Below are 27,627 nucleotides of genomic sequence, written 5' to 3'. Positions count from 1 at the left end.
ACGGTTGATCAGTAATAGTGAGTACTGTACTGTATTAATTTTTGTTTTAGGTGGACAGCCCAGCCAAAGCAGCACCAGAAATTGTCCACCTTTCTGCTGCTTCAGATGTAGAACTTCTGAAAAATGGCAACTTTGGTATTTACATTACTTCCCGGGCCCTGAAGGCATCAGATTGTGATGGGGATGATGAGCAAATAATTTTCAAGATTTTGCGAGGACCTCGGTACGGCTACTTGCAAAATATAACAACAGGTATAGTGTCATTTCCCCTTTCCACGTAGTTCACAAAATACATTGTGTTGGGTAGTATTGCAATTGATCCTTCTAAGTAGACTTTTTTTACAGAAGAAGTTTCCTGGAAACTTTGTTTCAGGAGAAGGTGTCAGAAAAGCAGACTGAAATAGACCTCTGCAGAAAAGTGTGTAGGACCCAAGTTTGTGGGAGTCATTGATTATTTTCATAACCCAATTATTTCATTTTGCTGTATAACCCAGTTATATTCTATGAACTCAGAAATTCATACGATTCCACCCTAAAAAGCAGAAACCACACTTGCAGTATGGGTTGGCTTTTTAATCAAAGTGGTGTGGAACTTAAATAAAACCAAAAGACCTCTACAGATGTTACAAAAAAGTTACTACGTGACGAAAAGGCAGCAGTGACAAGTGTGTTAGCTTCACACACATCCTCTCACCATTTTCGTTGCCTTCCGCAAGTTGTGGTGCAACTAGTGTACCAGCAGCAAGGAACCTCTTGTATTTGTGGAGGCGACCCTGCATGTTGTGGAACCCTGTACAAATCAGGGCTCTCAATTGTGCATGGAGCCCTGAGGCTCTCTGTGGCAAGACGGTTGTCTTCCAACTCATGGAAGGTGACAAAATCAGAAGCTGAGCTAGCACATTCACACACACACACACACCATGTGGTAGCTCCCCAATTTTCATAACACCTGAAGAGCACTGGCTTGCCATGCAACATGGTACCGTGTTGCGTGCAAGCCACATGGCTTGCCCGTGTGATGTGAGCATGCCATGCAGCATGCACGAGTGATGTCAGCACGTCACACGGCATGCATGCCCAGTGTGCGCACATCACCGCAGAATATTGAAGGGCCCAGCCCTCTCCTTGAAAATTTTGAGGGGGCCTTGCCCCTCCCCCAATGTCACCCCTGATAATAAGGTACAAGTAGTAGAGAAGCAATGCTGTGAAGCCTTATGGAACTGTATGTGTTGGATGCATCTAAAGATTTTAGGTGCCATGGCAGGACCAGGCCTACCGTTAGACAGAATGAGGTGGTTGCCTAAGACTGGGATATCATGTAGGAGCAGGAAATGGTTAATTGTTAAATTTATTTTTGTAGGGTGGGGGGGGGTTGCTGCCAGGGAGCGGATGGTGCGGTTCTGCCTCAGGTGCCAAACTAATTTGAAGGTCTTTAAGTACCATGCCCCTTGACTTGGGAGTGGGAGGAGCACTGTTTGCTCAGGGTACCGTATCTCTGGCACCAAGATGGCTGGGGCCATCCTTGGGCGAAGGGAATAATAGTAAAACACCCAGACTCAGCTCAGTTGAAGATTAGCTGGAGATTTGCCTCCGTGCTTGATGCAGTGAGAGTCACCTCCAATTCCTCAGGGCCCCTTAATATGGTGAGTTATATTTGTTCGTTGGGCATAGTGAATCGACGTCACATGTCTTCATTAATTTCCTCAGGTGGATTTATTCAGCATGAATTCAGTCAGAAGGATTTAAAGAGCAAAACCATACTTTATGTCATTGACCGTTACTGGGAGGGGAATTCAGAAGACCTGGAGATTCAAGTTACCGATCCTGAAGGAAACTCTGCAATGCCTCAGATGTAAGTCAGAGCTTCCTTTCTCCAAACACCTGCATTGCCCGTAGCATTTGTTGTTTGTTTGTTTGTTTGTTTGTTTGTTTGTTTCCTCCCTTAAGTCAGGTCACTTGCTGAAGGTTTTGAAGCAGAGACCTTTTACTGGGCCACAGGGGTCAGCAAACTTTTTCAGCAGGAGACCGGTCCACTGTCCCTCAGACCTTGTGGGTGGCCAGATTATATTTTGAAAAAAAATATGAACAAATTCCTATACCCCACAAATAACCCAGAGATGCATTTTAAATAAAAGGACACATTCTACTCATGTAAAAACATGCTGATTCCCGGACCATCCGCGGGCCGGATTTAGAAGGTGATTGGGCCGCATCCGGCCCCCGGGCCTTAGTTTGGGGACCCCTGAACTAGAAGGAAGCAGAAGAAATAACTGTAGGCCTATTTAAAAAATCTAGAAAGAGAATTATCTGGGGAGTTGGTGCTATGTTGGTGCTATGTTGGCACAGTATTATGTACTGTTGAACCTCGGATTGTGGACGTAATCCGTGACGGAGGCACGTCCGCAACCTGCAGCGTTCGCATCCTGAAGCACTGCATCTGCGCAGGCGCCGGTGCGATTTGATGCTTCTGCGTATCCGCAAAGTGCAATTTAGCACCTCTGCAGATGCGTGAGCGGCAGAACCCGGAAGGAACCCATTCCGGTACTTCTGGGTTTTCCGCGGTCCACAACCCGAAAACACATAACCTGAAGTGTCCGTAACATGAGATATGACTATACATTATACTTAGGACTTTTCCGACATTTAAAGTGTTCCACATACATTAACCTGTAATCCTACAAACAATTCTGTGAGGATGCAAGACTAGGAGAAAGTGCCGTGTTGTGGTAAAAGTTGTCAGAGAAAAACATTTATGCGACTATAAATGACAGAAAATAGGTAAATGTGACATTTTACTGTTGAAGTAAGATGAAGACTTTTGAAATACACAGAACTCTTGTTATCAGAGTGTACATACTTGTTCAAGAAAATCTATCAGCTTTATGTAGTATTTGGTTTTTCTCAAAATTAGAAAAGTATTTGGCATTACATCTAACATGGCCTTACACCTTCAACCTTGGAATGTGTTTTCATTACTGGAGATTGATCCTGAAACTTTGGAAGGAATGATGAGAAAAATATCCTTGGGCAATGACAAACCATCTTTCCTGAATCATCCAAACTTCTGAGATTTAAGAGGAGGATTTCAGAATCAGACAATTTCACTTCTGGAAAGCAGTCTTTAGCCTTATCATTTCACATTTGTGAAAATAGCCGGTACTTAAGTACCCAGTGATATTTTCAGTTAGCATAAATATGCAATGGCATAACACAAATCTAACATTTTTTTCTTTTCTTTTTTTCATTTTCACAGTGTATATACAAGCATTCAGATTTAGGAAGGTTTATCCTCTTTTCTTACTAAGGCAATGCTTGTTGACAAGACACACAGTCTTCACAGTAGCAGAGAAGGTCTGGCAAGCTATTTGCCCACTGTGAAATATGACAGAAATAACACTAATGATGGCAATTATTAATTATACATGTGCTTGTAAGATGGGAAGTTTGACTGTAAATTAAGCACATTTTGTTGCCAAGTTGTGCATGCGAAAATTGCATCTAGATGCAACTTTCTGCAGCTAGAGGTCACTCTAGATCTGGGTTGATAACATGTCCCAAATATATGGAATACTTTTCAGTGAGGTTTTTAAAACAAAAGGGTGTAACCTATACTGTATATCAAAATATCCCTCCAAACACTTTCTTCCCTCTAATAAATTTTGTCTAACTGCTGCTTGTAAATGCTCCGTTTACAACTGTGGTAACAAATAAAGAGGGCAGCAGTGAAATCCAATTGCAGCACAAGTAATTTGAGTGGTGTGTAAAACAGCATGAATCTCTTTTTTTAAATATAAATTTCTATTAGTTTTACATAAAACTTATACACCATAAACATCACATTTTCACACATTTAAAAAAGGGTTCTTCTGATACTTGAGACCTCCTTCCTTCCCTCCATGGGTTCCAATTCTAAATTTTATTCCTGCATCCTTTACTGTGATCTATCTGTTATACAATTATCACATCCAAAATCCATGTTGCATTACAAGTGTCGTTGTATTCCTGCCAATGATTTCAACTGTTTACAGTGATCTCTCAAATATGTTAGAAATTATTCCAGTCTTTTAAAAATACTTGGTCTTCCTGATTTGTGATCTTTCCCATCAGGCTTGCCATTTCTACATATTCCATCAGGTTGGTCTGCCATTCTTCTCTGGTCAGCACTTCTTCTTCTTCTTCTTTCCATCTCTGGACAAAAAGCATCCTTGCTGCTGTCATTGCACGTATAAACGGTCTTTTATTTTATTTTGGTAGTTCCGCACCTGTAACGCCTAACAAAAAAGCATTATAGGTATTGTGTTGTGTGTTAAAACAGCATGAATCTAAGAAAATATGCTGTTGGTCCTAGTACATTTTGAGTTGCATCAGTACTACATCTGGGGGGGGAGTGGTGCTGGCTTATTTAAATGTCCCCAGTTTTCATTCTTCCAAGAAGGGCAATACAACATCCAAACCTGGTCAGAGTTATGTAAGCTGTACATCTGTTTGGTCCAGGGTCCCTATGGCAAGGCTGGGTGGCGCAATGCACCAGGGCGCCGGGCCACCAGGGGGTACCGCACTGCGCCCGCCAGACAGCCGCGCTCAGAAACGGGGGGCGCCGGAGGGATAGTTCGCACCAGGGCACCAGATATGCTTAAGACGGCCCTGGTTTGGTCTTGTGCTTTATTTTAAGTAGAGACAACTTTACAACCTCTTGGGTTGTGTTTCTATAAATACCGTTTACTCTAATTGGTTTATGCTGGACCTATACTACCGTATGGTAAGTATTAGACTCAGATGGTGGGGAGCCTCCTTCTTCCTGTGTTTAAAATCTGATATAAAGGTAAAGGTAAAGGACCCCTGACAGTTAAGTCCAGTTGCGGACGACTCTACGGTTGCGGCGCTCATCTCGTTTTACTGGCCGAGGGAGCCGGCATACAGCTTCCAGGTCATGTGGCCATCATGACTAAGCCGCTTTCTGGTGAACCAGGGCAGCACACGGAAACGCCATTTACCTTCCCACTGGAGTGGTACCTATTTATCTACTTGCACTTTGACGTGTTTTCGAACTGCTAGGTTGGCAGGAGCTGGAACAGTGCAACGGGAGCTCACCCCGTCACGGGGATTCGAACCGCTGACCTTCTGGTCGGCAAGCCCTAGGCTCAAGGGTTTAACCCACAGCACCACCCACGTCCCTTAAAATCTCAAGACTCAAACAAACAAAAATTGGGCATGTAGTTCTGTTTTGTGTGCACAACTATTTTTCTTTTTTCTATTTGCTGTTTTTTGTTTTTACTTGGAAGGGTTTTTAATCACATCACATCTTTTAGATACTAAATTTAGTGTAACTGAACCAAGCTTTCTGGAGGAGAAACCTTGGTGGATATAACCAGGGCATTTTTTCCAGCTGGAACTCAGTTCCGGCACCTCTCAGGTGGACGCCATTGCCATTTTAAGAGAACAAGGGAGGAGGTGTTCATGATGAGTTCTGGCACGTCTTTTTCTAGAAAGATAACACTCAAGCATTAGTTTTGGGGGCACCTGGAAATGGTGATGTGTAAAGAAATCACTTCCGTTCCATAACTGGCCACTAGAGGACTCTGCATTCAGCCTTTAAAGAAGTATTAGGTAAAGGTAAAGGGACCCCTGACCATTAGGTCCAGTCGTGACCGACTCTGGGGTTGCGCGCTAATCTCGCATTATTGGCCGAGGGAGCCGGCGTATAGCTTCCAGGTCATGTGGCCAGCATGACAAAGCCACTTCTGGCAAACCAGAGCAGCACATGGAAACGCCGTTTACCTTCCCGCTGTAGCGGTACCTATTTATCTACTTGCATTTTGACGTGCTTTCGAACTGCTAGGTTGGCAGGAGCTGGGACCAAGCAACGGGAGCTCACCCCGTCGCAGGGATTCGAACCGCTGACCTTCTGATCAGCAAGCCCTAGGCTCAGTGGTTTAACCACAGCGCCACCTGGGTCCCATTAAGAAGTATTGCTAACCTATAAACGAGGAATAGTGACTTTGCTCCGAACTGTTGAGATCTTACAGGCAGTTCCATATGTGGGGTGCAGAAGATATTTGTGGCTCAGGTTTCATCCGACAGAAGTTGCTGCCCAGAAGATTTTTAATCAATGGGAAGCCATAGATTCTGAGCATCGTACTGGTGCCACAGGAAGTAGAAAGTTTGGAAACTGGATTCAGACCACTCGTCTGTCAGTATTGTCAGTATTGTCTACACTGGATGGCAGTATCCCTTCAGGATTTCAGATAAAGGTAGCATGTGGCACTCTCATATGAGAGTAGGAAGGCCTTTGAGTCTAACTATGGCACAATGCTGCCTACTTTTACAATGCTGCTCTCTTGCCTGCCTCAGCAGAGTGGAGATAATAATAATAATAATAATAATAATAATAATAATAATAATAATAATAATAAATATTATTTATACCCTGCCTGCCCATCTGTCTGGGTTTCCCCAGCCACTCTGGGCAGCTCCCAACAGAATATTAAAAGCACAATAAAACACCAAACATGAAAAACTTCCCTAAACAGGCCTGCTTTCAGATGTCTTCTAAAAGTCAGGAGGGCACCAGGGCCTTCTTTTCCAGCGGCTGCAACAGCAGGAGAAGCCAGCCATGGAAGCTGTGGATCCACAGTCTGCCCCTGAACATTGGGGGAGGGGCTCTTCCCCAGCCAAATTATTATCCAGGGGGCCCAAAAGAGCTCAGTGAGTTTGTGTGTTTGCCCTAAATGCCTTCTAAAAAACATGAGAACCAGCTGTCACTACTCCACGGTGAGGGGAATGCGTGTTCTGCGCATGCTCAGAGGCACTTCTGTTCCCGTGAATACACATTGCAATTTGAGGACTGAGCCTTAACGTGAAAGCACAACCAAGGTTTAGCTCCGGTAAGCCTTTTATCAAATTAAGTCCTGTTTGCTTCTCTCTTAGGACCAGTTTCCTCCTGAACACAGTGATACATTGGTAGAAAAAGTATGTTTGCACAGACAGCGAGAAAGAAATGTCAGCTGCCTTGGATCCTGAACTAGCAGGGACTTCTTTTGGATTTTCTATGCAAATTCCTCCTGTCCTGCATGCCACATACAGTGTTTTCTCTTTTTTTTCTCCCTCCCCCACCCCAATAGACTGGAACTGAAATGGTCAAAAATTGAAATGGAACAGGATGTTTATGAAGTTTGCGAAAATGTGGAGATGCTTCCTTTGAGGATCACCAGATCAGGGTACATCACAGATTCTGCCTTTGTTGCAGTGCAGGTAATGTCATCATAAAAGGAACTGAAAATAAAGCACAGTTTAAGGATGTTGAAGGATTCGCAAAGTGCTAGTTTGCAAAGTGGCAGTCCTACACAGGTCTGTTCAGAATAAGTCCAACTGACCTACCTTGTGTTGAAAGAACTACCCTGCTCAGGCTTTTGGGGTGCAGTTTTGCCAAATGGTGGGTTGTTGTTTTTTGGCTGTACCTACTTTAATGTTGGTCCCTTCCATTAAAACAAAATGAATTATTAGAATCATAGAGTTGGAAGAGACCACAAGGGCCATCCAGTCCAACCCCCTGCCAAGCAGGAAACACCATCAAAGCATTCTTGACATAAGGCTGTCAAGCTTCTGCTTAAAGACCTCCAAAGAAGGGGACTCCACCACACTCCTTGGCAGCAAATTCCACTGTCGAACAGCTCTTACTGTCAGGAAGTTCTTCCTAATGTTTAGGTGGAATCTTCTTTCTTGTAGTTTGAATCCATTATTATTACCCCCCTCTCAAAAGCTTGGTAGCATTTATAAACACACACAAGGAAAACCACCCATTGTGTAGCATGGGAGAGTTACACCACTGGTTTTAAGGGAATGGTGTCACACACACACACACACACACACACACACACACACACACCATACCTTCCAACATTTCTCTGATGAAAATGGGGCTGTCCCATTGCATAATGATAATTTTACTGTTTATACCCCACACATTTTATTGGGTTGCCCTAGCCACTCTGGACAGTTTCCAACATATATAAAAACATAACAAAACGTTAAACATTTTTTTAAAAAAACTTCCCTATACAGGATTGCCTGCAGACACTCAAGGGTTGGATAACTCCATCCCCTCCAACATTTCTCCGATGAAAATAGGGACATCCTAAGGAAAAGCAGGATCAAATTAGAAGCTGGGGTAGCTTCTCTAAATCAGGGACGTCCCTGGAAAATAGGGACACTTGGAGGGTCTGACACATTGGTATCACAGACGAGATACATTGCCCACAACAGCCATTGATTGAATACTACTGCATGCAAGAGGTTGTCACAACATTTTGGATTGCTTCATCTGGCAGCATATTAAATGTACATACAAACCTGCATGAAAAACGAGGGGGTGGGATTTCAAGTAGTGTTAGCTGTTTACCACTTCTAGCCCCCGCCCTATTCCCCACGCCAATGTGGCATTTTATATGTCACTTCTGGCATCTTGATAACTGTGAGAAGTCCCTTACGTGGACTTGCAATCAGACAAGGAGACACCGATTTAAGTCTTACCAGTTCCTCTTTATTGTAACGCGTTTGCAAAGGCGGGCTCCACGACCTGGGTGGTACGAAGAGCCCAGGGCAATGCACAAACATAGCTTATATCCCTACTTCTGCCGCCCCTCCTTAGAGGCTTGGCTTACAATCTATCTTATCAGAGTAAGACACATTTCTATACATTAACCAATCTACACTCGCTATTCTAAGTTAACCTTATTAGGAAGCATGGGCTATACTTCCTTATTTTTACTCTAATTTAGCTGACACAGCATCCTGTTTTATTCTACTTAGCTGACAGGCATCCTGTTTTATTCTACTGAGTTTGAGGCACATCCTGTCTTAGTCTTTCTCACAATCCCCCCTCTTTTTGTATCTTGTCTCAAACTCACAGAGTAGTTCGTGGCCTAGTCCACTTTCCTCATCTTCCTCTAGACTTCCTTCTGGCGCACCTGTTGGGAGGGACTTATAAGCCTGCATTAGCATCATTATGCGAGGGGGAACTGTCCTATCCATCATTCTTTCCATCATTGACTGTAAGCATTGTAGCAAGCAGGGCATACAAAAGCAGAAAAGGATTAAAATCACAAGGGGTCCTGCTAATGCAAAAAGGATTCCTCGCAACCATCCACTGGGTAAAAACTTCTCCAACCAGGACATGTCCCACCCTTCCCAGGTCTGTACTGGGACATGTGCTGTTTTTTTTTGTATTTTATCCGCTAGGTCTCTTATAGGTGGGCTGTGTGTGGACTCCCTCCCATATTGCTGCCCTGGATGCGCTTGAACAGATATTTCCGTTGAAGGATTATGTCTTCCATGAAAATAACATTACATTCCTCTGAACAATGCACACATTGCACGCACCCCTCATAATGAGCACAACAACAACATTCGAAAAAGCACACACAAGTACAGAACAAACACATTTGCTTTACAGTCTCGGTGTGTCCTGCTGGATCCTGGTTCCTGATTTAGTGAGTGTCACTTTCAGCGGGTCATCTGGACTAGTCGTTGCCGTCCAACTTTCAGGTGGAGCTCTTTTACCCGGTGGTAATGGGTCCATCCATGTTCTCTGGTCCGTACTGCTGACTCAGTGGTAAGTAGGACTTGGTATGGGCCCTCCCAGCTCGGGGTGAGTTTCTCCGTTCGCCACGCTTTTATCAGGACCAGGTCTCCAGGTTGGAAGCTGTGCTGTTGCTCCAAAAGTGGGGGCCTCTGTGCTAGTATGCCTTGCCTGTGAAAGGATAACAAAGACTGGGACAGTGACTGCAGGTATTTCTGGGTGAACTGATCCCTAAATTCAATCTGAGGGTTTCCTAGGAGAGCTAGATAGGGGTGGCCCATCATCATTTCAAACGGGGACAAGCCAGTATCCTTCCGAGGTGCCACCCTCATTCTCAATAAGGCCAGGGGGAGATTCTTTGTCCAGGGCAACCCATTCTCTAGATACAGCTTGGTCAAGTGTTTCTTGATTTCTCCATTTGCCCGTTCCACTTTCCCACTACTCTCAGGATGCCAGGGGGTGTGAAAGTTCCACGTGATTCCTACCGCCCTCATCACTACTTGCATTGCCAATTGGGTGAAATGAGTTCCCCTATCTGAATCCATTGCTTCCACTACTCCATAGCGGGGAAGGATATGCTCTAAAATAGCTTTGCTGACCACCTGAGCCGTGGCTCTGCGGCTAGGGAAGGCTTCAACCCATCCAGTTAGGTGATCTTTGAACACCAATAAATACTTTTGCCCCCCTCTTTCTGGTAACTCAGTAAAATCTACTTGTATTCTTTGGAATGGCCACACCGCTAACGGTCGCCCGCCCCTTTCTGTCTTTCTGGCTCGGGCCTTATTAACCTTCTGACATATTAAACATTTCCATGCAATAGTGTGCGCCATGGGCCACATGTCCCTGCTCCAATATAAAGGTTTTACCAGATTAATCATTCCCTCAGTGCCCAAATGGCTTCCCTCATGTATTTTCTCCAATATATTCAACATAGCCGATTTTGGAAGGACTATCTGCCTCTCTGGGGTTTCCCATCCATCTCCTTTCCTTTCCCATCCTTCCTTTTCCATGTATCCCTTTTCCTTCGGGGTGAAGGCGAGATTCTTTAAATCCTGCGGATCCACAACTGGTATCCGCAAAATACACTGCTGAATCACTTCTTTCCTCGGTACCCCTTCTGCTGCCTCCCTGGCCCTGAGGTCTGCTCAAGCATTTCCCTGTTCCTCCGGCCTGTTTCCTTTGGTATGAGCTAATATGTGCACAATGCCTATCCTTCGAGGCCCCATCAGAGATTCTAGCAACCGTTCTAACAAGGCTACATGCTCAATCTGTTTCCCATCCGCCTTAATAAAACCTCTCTCCCTCCATGTCCTGCCAAAAGTATGAACTACTCCCCACGCGTATCTTGAATCTGTCCATATGGTTACATCCAATCCTTTTGCTAATTCTAGGGCACGAGTCAATGCCATCACTTCACATTTTTGAGCTGACCAAGTGTTGGGGAGCGCCCCGCTTTCTATAGCCTCCCCATCTTCCTTTACCACTGCATATCCTGACCTCCTTCATCCGACCTCTGTGGCTGCTCCTTCCCTCAACCCCACTAGGCCTGGCTGATACATTGCCCAGGACCAGCATGAGGGACAGACTGCAACTACGGCTTCACTCAGCGGTGTATCATGGGTGAAGAGGGGGGGGTGAGGTCTCTGTTAGACTTCCCCCCACCCTCTACCACCGCCTGGTCCATATTTGGGGGGAGCACACATCATGGTTTATCAGGATATCATGATGCTAAGCTGCTGATATACCATGATGTTGAAAACCAGCTATCACCCAGCCCTAGTCTGTTTTTTAGTATCCCTAAAATCCATTGCTTATTAGGAGCTACCCCACATTTTGTTCAAAAACTTGCTTTGCAGAGGTAACTACCATAGAGTTATCAAAAATTTCAAAAGTAGGGGGTCCGTGGCTTGGCTTTTGAAAAATAGGGGGTCCTCAGTAATTAGCTAATTGGGAACCACTGCTCTAAAATACAGGGTTCACAGCAAGATTTGTGCTACCAGAGAGACACATACATTTAAATACAGACATAAAACTGGGAAAGGAATCCCAGGCTATGCCCTATCATGCAAACACACAAGTGTACTAGGAAAAAGAAGAAGGGGAAGATAAAAATACCAATATTTATATAGAAGCCTTTAACAACCCTTAAGATAAACAGTTCAAGACAGAAATTACTTCCTTAAACTAAAAAGTCTAAGGGATGCTTATAACACATAAGATACCCAAGTTGGGTGAATTTTCTAGAGAAGAATCATCCTCATTTGCATGGTATGCCTAACGTAAAGGATAGGAGTAACTTAAGGGTTAAATAAGCACATACAGAAACTGAGAAGGGGTGAGTACTTTTCACACCAAATGGAATTCCTAGCAATACTTTCCCCCCCCTCCCTTTCAGCTTTCCCATGAAAGGAAACTTACTTGGGAGTAAGTTTACTTATTAGTAAATCCTGGCTGCTCTCACAGAGACTGTAGGAGCCCTTCTGCCCAAACGAACTCAGGTAGACAATTGCTGGCTATGGAACCTCTACCTTTAATAATATTTTCCTAGAAGGCACGCCATATTGAAAACATTAGGCTAAATTCACAGCACATTTCAAAGTAGAATAGAACATGACAGTAAATTAGCTCTCTCATAAACTCAATTCCAACTAAACATTCCCCATAAGCTCCAAATTTATTTCCTCTTTAATTGCAAGGGCGGCAATCCCCCTCTCAGAATACAGTTTAACACATACAGGAATTCTTTCCTTTCCTTTCTACCACTTAGAGGAAGACTCTATTTTGGAGCCCTTTTCAAATAACAAAACATTTGCACACCTCATTCTCACATTGCCATGTTTAAGATTGATCAGGTCCAACATGGCTTCTTTAAACTAAAAATTTTAGAGCAAGCTTGCAATTATAACTATCTGTGGATATTATGGCCAAATTTAAACAAATCCCTTGAACATTTTCAGTCTTGAGTACAGCTCTTATTTACTTCAAGAAAAACAGAGATCTCTAACATACAGACTCTCAGGCTGGATTTTTTCTCTAATTATTTATGGGTTTCTGTCTGGCCTTTTGACAGAGACACAAAGAACAGACTCACATATACTTAACAAACACACATAACAGACAACATGTAACATATAACCATATATATATATCTTTTCTTCATTTTAAGGAATTTGCTTGTTCCATTAAACTCTTATACACTGGGGTTGATGAGCCTCCCCCCATTTTCCCTTCACCTCAATTATTCACTGCACTCACACACTCGCACCTGGGTTTCGTGGCCTGGGTGGTCGCCCACACGCAGGAAACGCACTACTGCCCAGTCCGGTCTCTGCCAAGGCAGAGACCCACACTCAGTTTTGGGTTTCCTCTACGGTCCCCCACTCTTTCACACTGCATGCATATAGGCGCCTCACACAAACAGCCTCCCAACCTAACCTGGTTCCCTTTTACCTTCCCATTTTCATTTTCATTTTATTTTTTTATTTTATTTTTATTTTTACCTTACGCGTTTTACCTTTACCCTATGGAAGGATGGTTCGGTCACATCTTACCTCTACTGCGTGCCTACTAGACCACTTCCACGAGGCTGATCAGGCCTCTTGCCCCTACCTCTGCTGCGGGGTCCCTTACTCACCCATCCTGCGGGGTTGAGACAGTCTCTTTCCTTCAGCCGGCTCCATTCCTTGTCACTCCGCTCATCCGCGAAAACAGGCCAACACCTTATTTCCTTAACTACAAAAACACATGTACTCCAAATGCAATACACCCTTCTCCCTTCTCTTTCCCTTCTCAGGAAATCACACAATACTCACCCCCTTCAGTCCAGTGCCTCCTTCTCGGTGGCTGGTGAACTGGCAGGCGTCCCTGCAGGGCAAGGCAGTCGCTTACTGCAACGGTCCCTGACCGTTTCCTTTCTCTTACTTCCCTTAGACCCACTTAAATCGGTTCTCCGTCGTTCAGCCCTCGGGATCTGTCACCACGGGGTCCGGACAGTGGGTCTCTCCGAAAAGAACGGAGTGCCGGCTGACCCTCTTCCGAGATTCCCGCCGTGCAGACCGTCGAGGGCCCCACGTTGGGCGCCAAAATTGTGAGAAGTCCCTTACGTGGACTTGCAATCAGACAAGGAGACACCGATTTAAGTCTTACCAGTTCCTCTTTATTGTAACGCGTTTGCAAAGGCGGGCTCCACGACCTGGGTGGTACGAAGAGCCCAGGGCAATGCACAAACATAGCTTATATCCCTACTTCTGCCGCCCCTCCTTAGAGGCTTGGCTTACAATCTATCTTATCAGAGTAAGACACATTTCTATACATTAACCAATCTACACTCGCTATTCTAAGTTAACCTTATTAGGAAGCATGGGCTATACTTCCTTATTTTTACTCTAATTTAGCTGACACAGCATCCTGTTTTATTCTACTTAGCTGACAGGCATCCTGTTTTATTCTACTGAGTTTGAGGCACATCCTGTCTTAGTCTTTCTCACATAACTCAACGGGAAAATGCCCACCGTTTTGAAACCTCTTTTAGAATCGCTAAACACCATCTACTCTTCGGGCGCTTGGTCAGAAGCTGCCTCTCCGTGATCCAATTCCTAGAGGGAGGATTTTTTGTGTGGATTTTAAACTGACCTTTAACTTGCTGTAATGAAACACTGTAGACAAATTGCATTGACTTAAGAATTTGTCTGGAGGCTTTGTTGATACAGACTACTCTGCTAGACCATGGCATTAAGCATAATGGCATACTTACCTTCCTAGAAAAAGTGTTTCCCCTTTCTGAGATAAGGTCTGGGTCTTAGTTGGAAACTGGACAAATCTGTGGGATATTGCGGCCTGTATAACTATAGCATGTGTAATGCTAGTCAATGCATGGAGGACTAAATACCATAGATCTGTATTGCGAGACTCAGCCAGGTCACATCCCTAACCTGGAAGGAACTCACTGAGATCGGACGTGCCTGAGGTTGCTTGCCACAAGCTCCAACCGCATGCTTAGAGCTATTTCACTATATTTTGTAGCCCAAGATTTCTGCCTGTGTTTACTTGCTGCTGCATGAATAAATGCATGAACCTGAATTTTGGAACTGTGTAAGTAAAGCATTTTTAAACTTACTAAGGTGTGTAGTCTGTTCCGTGCTGAGAAGGGTATAAACAGGGAAGCTCCAGTAGCAGATTAAATGTAGCAGATTAAAAGGTGTTAGAGCCTAAATCCCCACACTACACTGCTGCTTGTTTTTGTGACTTTTTAAACTCTGCCGGGGGCTCTCTCTGCTCAGAGAGTGTGCTTAGGTGTGTGCTTTGGTTCTAGGGATCCAGCCAAGTCTTTGATTCATTACCCCACATAGGTGAGCTGTATATATTTTCCCTCAGAAAATCTAGGTACTTATGCCACCTGTGGTTGAAAATATAGAAGTAGGATCATGCTGATTAATTCTGATGTGGCGTTTTCACAGTTATGTATGCATGTCTAATGCTGCTTCAACCCTTCATAATGTGCATTTTCTGTCCGTTTTCTGCCTTAGATCAATGAAGTAACTGCTTCATCAGGAAAGGATTTTACTGTGGCTCCTTCTAAACTTATTCAGTTTGATCCAGGTAAGCTCTGCCTCAGAGGGCAGTAACTTGAAAATTAATTTATTTATTGAAAAATTATTTATTTATTTATTTATTTATTTATTTATTTATTTATTTATTGATGTTCGGTGCAGACAAAACAGAGGTACTGTGGTGGGAGGTGGGGTTCACCCTGTCTTAATGAGGATGCAATGGCCCTTAAGAAGTGGGTCCTCAAGCCATTAGATCCAGTCTCCTGGTTTTTTATTGTAATCTATGTTGACATTTTTCAATAAAAATTGCTTACCAAAAGAAAGAAAGAAAGAAAATGTTTATTGCCATTGAGTTTCTTAACTTTTCAATGTCTTCTCATTTGTCCAGATGTTTAAGTCATTAGTGATATGTGTCTGTGTGTTCTTTACTGGCTGATTTTACGACGCTTTAACATGTAACTCTCTGGTTAAGAGTTCTGCCGTTTTAATGTTTTACCGTAGGTAACTGGTTGTTTTAATGGACTATTTTTAACAGCTTGCCACTCTGGCAAGCATTCAGGGTTGGAGAGCAGGAGATATAATTAAAATTACAGCTTGGCTTATATATATGCCATTCCATCCAAAGCTGTGAGCACCCACACATTTAAACTACAGTTCCCAGGATTCTTTGGGGGAAGTAACGTGCTTTAAATATATGGTGTGGATGCAGCCCCACACACAGGCTGAAATCATTGCATGTACAAATTGTCTTAAGGGGAAACAGGATACCTGTATGTTCCTTTCATTTCTGTGGCTGCCCACAAAGGGGGCCAACAGTCTTGTGGGAAAAACAAAATTAAAAAAAATCCTTCCAGTAGCACCTTAGAGATCAACTAAGTTTGTCGTAGGTATGAGCTTTCATGTGCATGCACACTTCTTCAGATACACTGAAACAGAAGTCAAGGCTGTTGTCTGAAAGGCTGCTGTAACACATCTAAATGATACACCACACGAACCTGCTCCATGACATACCGGTAGAAAGTCTGTGCCAGCTTAGCACCTTTCTGGAGTGCTGGCACTGGAATTTGGTCTTTGCCCATGGTGGGGTCAGTCCATGCTTTGAGACACTCACAATAAACTATGGCACCTTTGCTGAACCCAGCCAGAGTTTGATGGTCTAGGTCGGTGGGAAGCATTGTCCTTTGCTTTTAAGTTTCAGAGCTGTAGCCTGCCAGCTTCTGCTTCAAGGTTGTGTGAGAAGTTTTGCTGCTCTCGCCAAGGCTCTTCCCACCCCCCACCCCCCAACTTTTTTTTTTGCTTCCTTTGAAATTCCTCTGATCTTTTGCCCAGGCGAGAACCTCAGAATTGACTTTGCACTTCTGCACTAAGCGAATTTCAGTGGTGATCATGGTGTTATACCTTCCAACAGATGTTTGCTTCCATCAAACCTCCTTGGACCTTTTCCCCAACAGAAGCCTCCAAGTTTTGCCCCAGTATTAGTGGCAACTCAGATTCCCATCTCAATCTTCCTCCTCTGTGATTTTTCAGATGCGGCTCTATGCAGTACTAGTTACCATTCTTCGCAGACAGTGCGATGCCAACAAATTATGTGGCGTTTGCACCGAAGACTCCGGCTTTGCAACAAAGTACTTGACACCGAAAACAGAACTAGTCGTGGATGATGGATCATGACAATATTTCAAAACAATAGTGGATTCTCTGTAATTAAGATTTCAAGATGAGGAGCACTTCTTATTTCTTTTTGAAATTTGCATGAAGATCCGGCCCTTCCCCCTGAACTGCCTGCTATTATTTCCCAGTCTATAGAAAACAGATCTTTGTTACTGTGTGAATGGAATCATCATTGCTCAGGAACAAATTTGGTCTCTAGTTAGTGTTATTTGGGGAAACCACAGGAGTCCAATCAGTGGGCAGGAGCACAATGGTACATACAAGCTAGTCTGTTGTAGCTGTAGACATGTTAATTAATATATTTCTTCGACACCTAGGTTGATTGAAAAAGCAATTAAAGTGTAATTAAAATGTTTACTTCTGGTAGGGATGTCAACCAAGATGTGGAATATAGCAATTACCTATGACGGATTAGAGGAAGATGATGAGGTCTTTGAAGTGGTTCTCATCTCTCCTGTGAATGCTGTTCTTGGCAGTAGGACAAAAGCTGCAGTGAAAATTTTGGACTCAAAAGGAGGTATTCTCTTTTGATCTTCTTAATAAAATCTGGACCAATCTTGGCTGATAAGCGACTTATTTTTCAACACATAAATGTTGTTACTAACACTTACCTTCAGATCAAAATGCTTCATGTTTTTCTTTTATTTTTTAAAAAGAAAATAGCCTTGACAGTTTCAAACCTTTCCTCCTCTGGCAATGTCTATTCTTCTTCTGCTTAGGAAGCACAGCTTGAAGGAATCAACGAGAGCAAGAGGGAAAAACAGCACTCCCCCTCTCTCCCCCCAAAAAGAGCTTTTCCTAATGGATGAGTTTGATTTTTGGCTTGCAGCATTGCTTTCATGAGAAGCCCCTCTTGAGGAACTATTAATGCTCCCCCCACACAAACACACACACTTTTCTATTAACTATAGAACTTTTTCACTTCTTGGACAGGCAGTGTACTCAGGGGAAGTCCCTAATTACTATCATATCTTTCTAAAAGGCCATATCGTTAATATATTTTTAAAAATTGCTTAAAGTACTTTAAAACAAATGACTGATTTTTAAAAGAAGAATTGCTGGGACTCATTCTGTTGTTGTTGTTGTTTTAAAAAGTTCCTTAAATATTTCCACTCCAGTTGAGCAAGGGAGATTCAATGTGTAGAAACAAGTCTCTGTAAACAGTTTCTTTTGCATGGCTGGTAATCTTGATCTCGTATTGCATTTAATTGTGCATCTACATCATGTGATGCATTTGAATGCAATATGTTCACTGTGGTTCCCCTTTTCACCTCAGAGTGGGGACAGGGTTGTGTTGGGCCATCTGTCTTTTAAGCGGGGTGGGAATGTGAATTCCTATCCACTGACTCAGATCTGTAGTTATGTACCACATATGTAAACCACAGAGCCTAGGGCTTGCCGATCAGAAGGTCGGCAGTTAGAATCCCCGCGACGGGGTGAGCTCCCGTTGCTCGGTCCCAGCTCCTGCCAACCTAGCAGTTCGAATGCACGTCAAAGTGCAAGTAGATAAATAGGTACCGCTACAGCGGGAAGGTAAACGCTGTTTCCGTGCTCTGCTCTGGTTCTCCATGCTGGCCACATGACCTGGAAGCTGTACGCCGGCTCCCTCAGGCAATAGAGCACCGCAACCCCAAAGTCGGTCACGACTGGACCTAATGGTCGGGGGTCCCTTTACCTTTTACCCATTACTCCAGCAGGATCAAGGGCGCATTAGCTGAAGCTCAACAACTCCGAAGCATGTGCATCGTTTTGTGCACAAGACTATATTACGGGCCCCTTCTATCTCCTCGCCTGACTTAAGGCCATTGTCTATGGCAGAGGGAATCTGCCATACTCTTCCCTGAGATGTAGAAACCCCTTCCAAACTAGTTGTGAATGGCACCTGGAATGTAGGCTAGGGGTGAGGAACCTTTTCACATTGCCTTTGGAGCAACCTTTTGAGAGTCGCATGCCAATGGTGAGCAGGGCTGGGGCAAAAATAGTTGAAACAACAAATGTAAATTTTAACTTTGTACAGCAGGCTAGTTCCCCCACACACACACCCACCTGTTCCCACCTGCCACCCTGACAAGAGGCATTGTTAGAATTCAAGGTCATATTCCAGCTAGGCAAAACCATGGGGCAGGGCTGGTGAGGGGGTATGGCCTGGAGGAAGTGCCAAGCTCCAGACAGAGAGGCATGGAAACCTAGTTATTCAGGTAGAGAGGCCATAAAAACCTGGTTATTCCAGGTCACCTTTCCTAACAGTAAAGCTAGCTTTGAGGCCCTCAATGGATACCTTTATTGACATGCTATTTTAAATATGTCTTAATGCATTTTTATCTTGTTGTGTTTACCACCTTGTGAATGCTATGCCCTAAAAAGCAGCCTTGACTATATGTAAACCCAGGTATTGCAGGTTCAGTTTGAAGAGAGAGTGTGGTGTCATGTTCCCTGTAGCCTCACTTCTCATAATGAGGGAACCGCCAGAAGGCCCTCAGAGCTGGACCTCAGTGTCCTGGCAGAACAATGTGGGTGGAGACGCTCCTTCAGGTATACTGGGCCGAGGCCATTTAGGGCTTTAAAGGTCAGCACCAACACTTTGAATTGTGCTCGAAAACATACTGGGAGCCAGTGTACTGGGAGATCTGGGTTCAACTTCCTGCTCAGGCCATGGAGTTCACCTTGGATCTGTCAGACACTCTGAGCCTGACTTACCTCATAGGACAGGTATCCCCAAACTGCAGTCCTCCAGATGTTTTGGCCTACAACTCCCATGATCCCTAGCTAACAGGACCAGTGGTCAGGGAAGATGGGAATTGTAGTCCAAAACCTCTGGAGGGCCGAAGTTTGGGGATGCCTGTCATAGGGTTTTATAAGGATAAAATGGGGAGGGCAACCCCTGAGCGATTGATGTGCACAGTGGCCTTGCAGATGCCTGGCAGAAACAATGTGAAGTACACTCAGAGGGAGAAGAGTAAGTGGCCATTGTTCCATCATGGAAACCTGATTCTGGTCTATGCGTGTATGAAATTTAAGAAACAAAGTTGGTGGTTGTTGCTGCTTAAAAAGAACTTCCTTAGAACTTCTAAAATTGTTTTCCAGTTGGCAGATAAAGTTCAGAAACAAGGACTAGTTAAGAAAAGAAAAATAACAAATCAACATCAGATGAAAAATCATCTTACTCCTAATGACAAGCTGTTTCATCGCCCACATCAATGTGACCAGCTATCTGTTTTATATAAAAAGAACTGACCATCTGCCATCTTGTTTGCTTTCAGGTCAGTGCAGCTCATTCCACTCCTCAAGCCAAAACATTCACAACTTATGGATGAAAGGAACATTGCTTCCAGGCTCCTCTTCATCTTCCAGGCATGGCACTGTTCATTTGGAAGGGATCCCATTGCCCGCTTCCAAAGAGATGGTAGTGCAGAGAAGGGAGAAATCACCAGAATTCAACTCGGTGAATCTTGCAAGGAGCCGGCTAAGAGCCCTTGGAAATGGCAAAATAGTAAGGATTGCTTCTCAAACAGTGGGAGGATACAATTATTCCAAAGTTGGTGTGTGTGTGTATGTACTTCTCCTATGGAAATCTCACATGATTTAATGATTTGTTTTTAACTGAGCACTGAATAGGTTGGCAACAGTCAGAGACGACAGTCAAGAGCTGTAAAGATTTTGTGATTTGGGCACTCTTGGCCTTGGTATACCCATTTATTTTATCTTGGGTCAAACAGATGTTGCTGGAGTTGGGGTTTTTTAAAAAAAAGAAGAATGGCAAAGTCTGAAAAACCAAAGATGTCAGTGCAATTGACATGCACATCATATGACATGAGGCTCCTGCCATGTCACCTTCATGTCTTTAGGAAATTTAAAGTCTTGTTGTGGGAAGAAAGAAGCTAGTGAGCAAAGTCCATTCTAGATAAGGCTCTCTTCAAATTTTCTATGCAGGTGTTTCCTGGGGATCTACATATTGGCCACCTGGGGTCCAAATCCCCCCCCCCAACCATATTTAACTAGCTGCCTGGCATTGCTTGGGAATTCTAAGAAATTTTGAAATCAGAGGTGAAAATCTGTGCACGGTTTTGAAAGGTTCAGTCTGTCACCTTGATTCAAAGTGGCAACCTCGAGTTGAGTTTGGCAACAATATATTGAGGGGCATCCAAACCTATGGGTGACAGACAGACAGACAGACAGACAGACAGACAGACAGACAGACCACTTTCCAAACTATATACTGTAGTAGATTTGGGGATTGTTAAAAGCCTGCCTTTGCAATGAGAAATTGCTCCAAGTGATAACAGAAGATAAAACTAACCAAATTAGAGACAGGATGTTTAAGTGTTATGAAATTGTAAGAATCACCCTCACCACCACCCCTGCTTTTCGAGTTTGGAATGTTCCGTAGGTCAGATTGGTTAATACCCAAATGAGGTTGAGTTTCCTATGTCTTACTTAACCTTTTACTTAACCTGGATGTGTTTGTTCTACAGTTACCGGTATTTCTCTAGAGGGCTGCAAATAGTTGTGGCACAATTTGCCCTTCTTGGCTCTATAGGGAGCTATATGGGTAGAAGTGCTATTGTAGAACCTCCTGTTATCTGTGGACTGGTTGGGTGCCCCACCTCACCCCACCCCTCTTCCTGTTTGCATTTATGTGGGTAGATGAATTATTAGTAAGCCTTAAATATCTATACAGTGGTACCTCGGTTTAAGTACACAATTTGTTCCAGAAGTCTGTACTTAACCTGAAGCGTACTTAACCTGAAGCGAACTTTCCCATTGAAAGTAATGGAAAGTGGATTAATCCGTTCCAGGCGGGTCCGCGGAGTACTCAACCTGAAGCGTACTTAACCCGAAGTATGAGTGTAATTGGTTCTGGAAGTCCATACTTAACCTGAAGCGTACTTAACCTGAAGCGAATTTTCCCATTGAAAGTAATGGAAAATGGGTTAATCCGTTCCAGACGGGTCCGCGGAGTACTTAAACTGAAAGTACTCAAACCGAGGTGTGCTTAAACCGAGGTATGACTGTATATGTAATTAGTCAGCCTTAAATATATATATATTTAATATATACATATACATATATATATATATATATATATATATATATATATATATATACACACACATATACATACATACAAATATATATATATATATATATATATATATATATATATATATATATATATATATATTGATACACACACAGGTTGTCACCTCCACTCCCGCCATCTCACTTAAGTACAAAATTTTTATTTTGCTTTCATTATTAAATGCTGTGAACATTCGATCTTCTTTTCCTTTCAGGTTCGTCCTTCCTTCACTTTTAGAAATGGCACTGGCATCTATTCTAAAGTAAGAACATGATTTTGCAGCAACATATACCTTTAATCCTTCTTTTGTTATATCTTACCTGTATATACAACCTGATTAGCGTTAGTGACTGAGTTTTTAAAGTTATATTCCATTTTAAGGTTATAGTCCATTTTACCCTTTTTCCTCTAAAATTGCACACGGAGGTAGTGTTTTTAAAGAGGCTCTGCCACCAATCTTGTGTGAGACAAGATGGAGGTGAGAAGTGCAGGCCCAGTTTTAGCTCTTTTAAGAGCAAACACGGTATATTAGAAGGGCAGGTATTTTCTCCCTCCCCAGCTCCTATACCCAAACAACCCTTCCTTCAGATGATTTTTCTTCCAGTGAGAAGTGAATATAGTTGACAGAAAAATGATGTCATGGTAGACGTCATGGCAACTCCATTTGCATGCTCTTCTTAAAATTGGGCCCTCACTCCCATTTTGAACATGATTTGGGGCAAACCCAGTTTAAATATGTGATCGAACTGTTGTCATGTGTAATATGAGCCTTAAAGACAGCTTGTATTTAAAAACTCTTTTTAGTTCTGTGTCCAAGACAACTTTGGAGCTGACTAGTGAGGAATTATCCTTTCTCTCCATCTGTTTTTGTTGTTTGGTTGTTTGTTTGTTTGTTGTTTGGCCATTCTTTCTCATCAAGTACCATGGGATGGCAGTGCTCAGAGTGGAGGATGACAACCCATTGCCTAACAAAAACAAGATGGCAGCCACGTCAGTAATCAACCAAAGAGAGCCGAGGAAAAATATGGCTCCCCTCAAGAAAACGGAAGTTCCGCAAGCGGACTCTAGCATTCCGGTATCTTCTATTCCCTGTTTGTTTCTGCACGGTATTCTGAAAAACCCAAAAGATGAATATTTAAAGCAACATTGAACTTTGTGTGTGTGTGTGTGTGTGTGTGTGTGTATCTTCTGAAAACAAATTGTTCAGCTTAAGAAAACAGTAAAAGCAGTAAAGTTGTGGTGAATATTCCAAGGACGTTCCTGAAAGACCTGGAAAAAAACAAATCTTCATTGGTTTATTTAGAGTTGTCATATTTGAGATTGTACAAACATCTATCAGCAAAAATCTGTCCGGCACAAATTCTTTATAAAAAAAAACCTATGCAGAACATTAGCATTAGAAATGCAAGAGACTGCATTGCAATGCTGGAGACGGAGGCTTTAAAAAAATTTTTGATTGTTTTGTCTTTTTTTTTTCTTTTGCCAAAAATCCATTTCTCTTTCAGGTCCAGAGCCTTTCCTTTCCAAACAGATGCATGCCAGATTTGAAAGGTCTCTTGCATTTTGAAGGAATCACTCAGAAGATGTTTCAGTGTGATGGACAATCCTGGACTCTGTGGAGTAATGCAGACCAGGTAGAAATCTGCTGGATGAATGTTTATTTTCAAAAAAAGAAAAAGAAAATAAATAAAACACAAACTTTAAGTTTGTCTCAAAGTAGCCAACTTTCAGCAAATCTAAAGCAGGATTGTAGAAGCAGACAGACATATATAAACTGATTTAATGGATCTCTTTGGTCATGATTCACTTGTCCCTCTGTTGTACTGACAACTGTAGTTTGTTAATGGTACTGGGAATTGTAGCTCTGTGGTGGGTAAACTACAGTTCCCAAGATTCTTTGGGTGAATAAATGCTTGCTGTCACCTACCTCACCCAAGTCCCATCCTGACAGCAGTGTCAGGAGGGCAGCTTCATGGCTCTACCCCACCATGATCTCTTGGGTCCCTGCTGCAGCATTCAAGAATATATTTCAGGGGGTTGGACTAGATGACCCTTGGGGTCCCTTTCAGCTCTACAATTCTATGGTTCTATTGTTGTTACTTGGGAAAGCAAGCAGTGGTGCAGGACAGAGGGGTTCATGGCAAAAGCTGTAGGAGGTTGAACCCTCCAGCTGATACCCAAATGCCATTGGGGGAGCAGCGGGACCCCGATTTTCTGAATTCTCTGAGCTAGCTCAGCTTCCGAAGGCCACTTCTTTCAGAAAGTCGGAACACGGAAGGAAATAATTCTGAAATGAGACCATCTAATTCTAGGGTGTTAATGTGAAAACGTGCCCTCCCGGTTGGACCCATCATGATGGAAGCTGCTACATCCTGATCACCAATCCAAAAGTCACATGGACCGTAGCTGCCCGGGATTGCAGGGAACAGTAAGGAGCTCTTAAATATGTGTTCCCTGCTGTTTAATGTCCCATCCAGCGTGTTACTATAGAAATGATACTCTTGCCAGTAAAAGATAATACCAAAGTTAGATCTGTTTTCCCAACGGTTTATGAAGGATGTGGGGGATTTTGGTGTGTAGAGGGTAGGTGGTTAAACCCCTATTCCAAAGTTCTCTTTGCAGTTTGTTTGATCAGAGCCATTACAGCTTGAGCATAGCTCCCCCCCACACCTTTGTTTAACAAAATGTAGATACCACTGGATTGTAAAGAGAACCTTATAATGTGTACATCACAGCTTGTCTCACGATATGTATCTTTTCTCAGCATGCCTTCCCGATATTTTTCCACAAAAAGGGTTTTAGTGACTCCCAGTTTTGACGTTTGTTATTCATAAGCTAGCTGCGATATAGTAACCATACATCACCCCTTTATCAGAAAAATGGATGCTTCTTCTGGATAGCTCAGTTGGTTAGAGCGTGGTGCTGATAATGCCAAGGCTGCAGGTTTGATTCCCGTATGGAACAGCTGCATATTCTTGCATTGCAGGGGGCTGGACTAGATGATACTCAGGGTCCCTTCCAACGCTACAATTCTTTTATTCTGTGATTCTGAGTCTAAAAATCCCTCTCTCCTTTGCTGAGCTTAGGTACCATGGCAGTTTAGTAAGTGTGGCTTCTAAAACACACATGCAGTGGCTGTGGGACTTCAGTGGAAGAAGACCCTTCTGGACAGGTAGGTACGCAACAGACTGTCTACTCAGGGCTGTCTCAAGCCGGTCGGGCGCCCTGGTGCCGTGGCGCGGAGATTGCTCTGGCGCCCCGCCCTGGTGGGCAGGAGCAGCGCCCTCCTGCCAGCCCGGCGCCCTGGTGCCCCGCGCCACCGAGACTACCCCTAGAGCTGGGCCTGTGTCTACTCTTTAGCCTCTGGCCCACATTTTCCTCAAAATATAGAGCAACAAGCTTGACATTTTCCCCTCTCCTGGTCTTTAGGATGGTAATTTTCAAATACCATCCTTTCAAAACATTTCCATGCTTAAATTATCTTTGCTGCTGTTTCTGTAGAAGGTGAATTTCTGGTCTTCCAGGCTTCTGGCATTGAACTTCCAAGCTCGCCAACTCTGTCCTTGGAGCTCTTCAATGGTTTGGCCTTTCTCCCAGCCACCTTCATTCTTTTGGAGCTTTTCCCTCCTGCCCTAAGAGCTCATGGCTCAGCTTCATATGGCTCAGGATCTAACGGGGAGCAGGTCTTAACCAGATGGCATCACAGCCCTGGCCAAGGGTCAGTCACTGTAGCCAGTTGTTGTAGTTCCCTATTACAGGTACTAAATTTACACTTAAAGCAACTTTTCCTATCCTATTTCCCCTGCTAGTTTCCTGTTTTAAATTGGAGTTTGTTTTCATAAGAAAGCTCCCCCAATGTATATAACCTGTTCTTTGGATTTGCAAGCACACCATACGTTTGAAACACATTCAAATTACCCATCCACCAAGAATCCTGGCAACTGTTGTTTATCCCCCACAAAGCTACAATTCCCATCACCTTTAACAAAGGACCGTTCCCAGGATTCTGTGAATGTGCTTTAAATGTATGGTATGCATACCCTTGTACATTTCTCCAATGAAAATAGGGACATCCTATTAAATAATAATAATAATGATAATAATAATAATAATACCCCACCCATCTGCTGGGTTGCCCCAGCCACTCAGGGTGACTTCCAACATATACAAAACCATAATAAAGTGTCAAATATTTTTTTAAATTTGTTTTTATAATGGGCTGCCTTCAGATGTCTTCTAAAGGTTGTATAGGTCCTTATCTGCTTAGCTTGGGGGTCTCATAACTGCCTACCCTCCAACATTTCTCCAATGAAATAGGAAAATCCTAAGGAAAAGCAAGGCATTCCAGGTTCAATTCAGAAACGAGGACAGTTTTTTTTAAAAAATCTGGGACTGTCCCTTGAAAATAGGGACACTTGGAGGGTTTGGGTATGTATGCAGCCTAAGAATATTTGTGAGAAACAGGTCAAGTTGTTCTGAACACTTTGTTAATTATATGATGGTCAACTTGCACATCTGAATTTGTTACAGGCTTCAACGACAGAAGAAATCCAGGCCAGTTCAAATGGAACAATGGAGACCGTGTTGCTTTCACGAACTGGGGGAAAGAGCCGCCACGTCCTTCAAAGAAAGGAAAGAACTGTGTTTTAGTACAGCAGCGGGGGAAATGGCAAAGAAAGGACTGCAAGAAGGGCAAAGGACACAACTATATATGCTCTAGGAAACTGTAAAGACAGCTGATGCAAGCCTGGCCTCATCATGTATAAAAACAGATATATTTATTTATAGCCAGGGATGCTGAAGGGGCTCGAAGGTAGGGAGTCAGGTGACCTATTTGTAATAGGTTTTTATGCGAAGGGGTTAAAAAATGATAGGGGGAAATGTTACACTGTGACTGATCTCTTTCCAGGGTTTGTGGTATATCGAGTATGAGTGAAGAACAAGCCTTGTTCGCCCCAGAGTTATTTTCTATCAAGTCTCTTCCAAGACATATAAAATATGAAACAGCTAGAGAAGTTGGCGGAGGTTGAGTTTTTTTTTATATTAAGCCATATGTTACTTGCCTTGTCTTTCCTGAACTCTACCCCTCACAACACTGAAATTGTTTGGTTTTGAAAGGGAAACAGCCATGGGCGTAGCCAGGATTTTGGGGAGGGGGACAGAACCTCAGATTTGTATTGATTTTGATTTCCCCCCCCCCTTTGGCTATGACCATTGTAACAGCCAGCATCCTGATGGTCAAAGTTTATAAAAGATGCATGATAGTGGCTACAGGAATTTTGGAGCTTTAAGTAAAAATAAAGAAATCAAAATTACTTCTCTTCCCCTTCACACATTTTTATCGACACACATAGAGGGAATGTGGAACATGATTAACTTTTTCAAATGACGGCTTCATGTTGCTATTTTATGGTAATACACTTCTGTGAGATTTTAAAAGTTTACATTATGATGGTAACCGAAAGTACACACAGCCTCTCTTCTGTTTCAAGTGGCACATAGAGAAAACTCCAATGGTAAGCCAGCAATATCATTTTAAGTAGGGTGGCGCTGTGGTCTAAACCCCTGAGCCTCTTGGGCTTGCCGATCAGAAGGTTGGTGGTTCGAATCCCCATGATGGGGTGAGCTCCCGTTGCTCAGTCCCAGCCAGTGGCAGAGAGCAGGCGGGGGTGGGGCTGGCGTGCGTCCCAGGGCGGGGAGCCCAGCGCGGGCAGGGCAGTAGCCACCATGGCACCCCACCGGGATCACGC

The 27,627-nt window shown here is 43.4% G+C and overlaps 1 protein-coding gene across 2 annotated transcripts in view; it reads left to right on the top strand.

Moving 5' to 3' along the window:
- FREM1 (FRAS1 related extracellular matrix 1) overlaps window positions 1-27,416 on the top strand; it is an 89,889-nt gene extending 62,473 nt beyond the window's left edge. Inside the window, exons 25-36 of one of the 2 annotated variants that reach the window (XM_035140801.2) lie at window positions 51-252; window positions 1,708-1,852; window positions 7,122-7,251; window positions 15,103-15,175; window positions 17,165-17,314; window positions 20,058-20,287; window positions 22,092-22,139; window positions 22,797-22,952; window positions 23,383-23,511; window positions 24,190-24,305; window positions 24,964-25,049; window positions 26,408-27,416. In XM_035140801.2, coding sequence (XP_034996692.2) covers window positions 51-252; window positions 1,708-1,852; window positions 7,122-7,251; window positions 15,103-15,175; window positions 17,165-17,314; window positions 20,058-20,287; window positions 22,092-22,139; window positions 22,797-22,952; window positions 23,383-23,511; window positions 24,190-24,305; window positions 24,964-25,049; window positions 26,408-26,607 — 1,665 coding nt within the window. In that variant the 3' untranslated portion in view covers window positions 26,608-27,416. Of the gene's footprint in view, window positions 1-50; window positions 253-1,707; window positions 1,853-7,121; window positions 7,252-15,102; window positions 15,176-17,164; window positions 17,315-20,057; window positions 20,288-22,091; window positions 22,280-22,796; window positions 22,953-23,382; window positions 23,512-24,189; window positions 24,306-24,963; window positions 25,050-26,407 lie in introns of those variants that run through there. The other variant, XM_060269023.1, reaches the window with a different exon arrangement.
- The last annotated feature ends 211 nt before the right edge of the window (window positions 27,417-27,627 follow it).

Source organism: Zootoca vivipara, chromosome 16, assembly GCF_963506605.1.
Source record: "Zootoca vivipara chromosome 16, rZooViv1.1, whole genome shotgun sequence".
NCBI lineage: Eukaryota > Metazoa > Chordata > Lepidosauria > Squamata > Lacertidae > Zootoca > Zootoca vivipara.
Note: the sequence above shows the minus strand (reverse complement) of the source record. Positions and strands in the feature narration are given on the sequence as shown.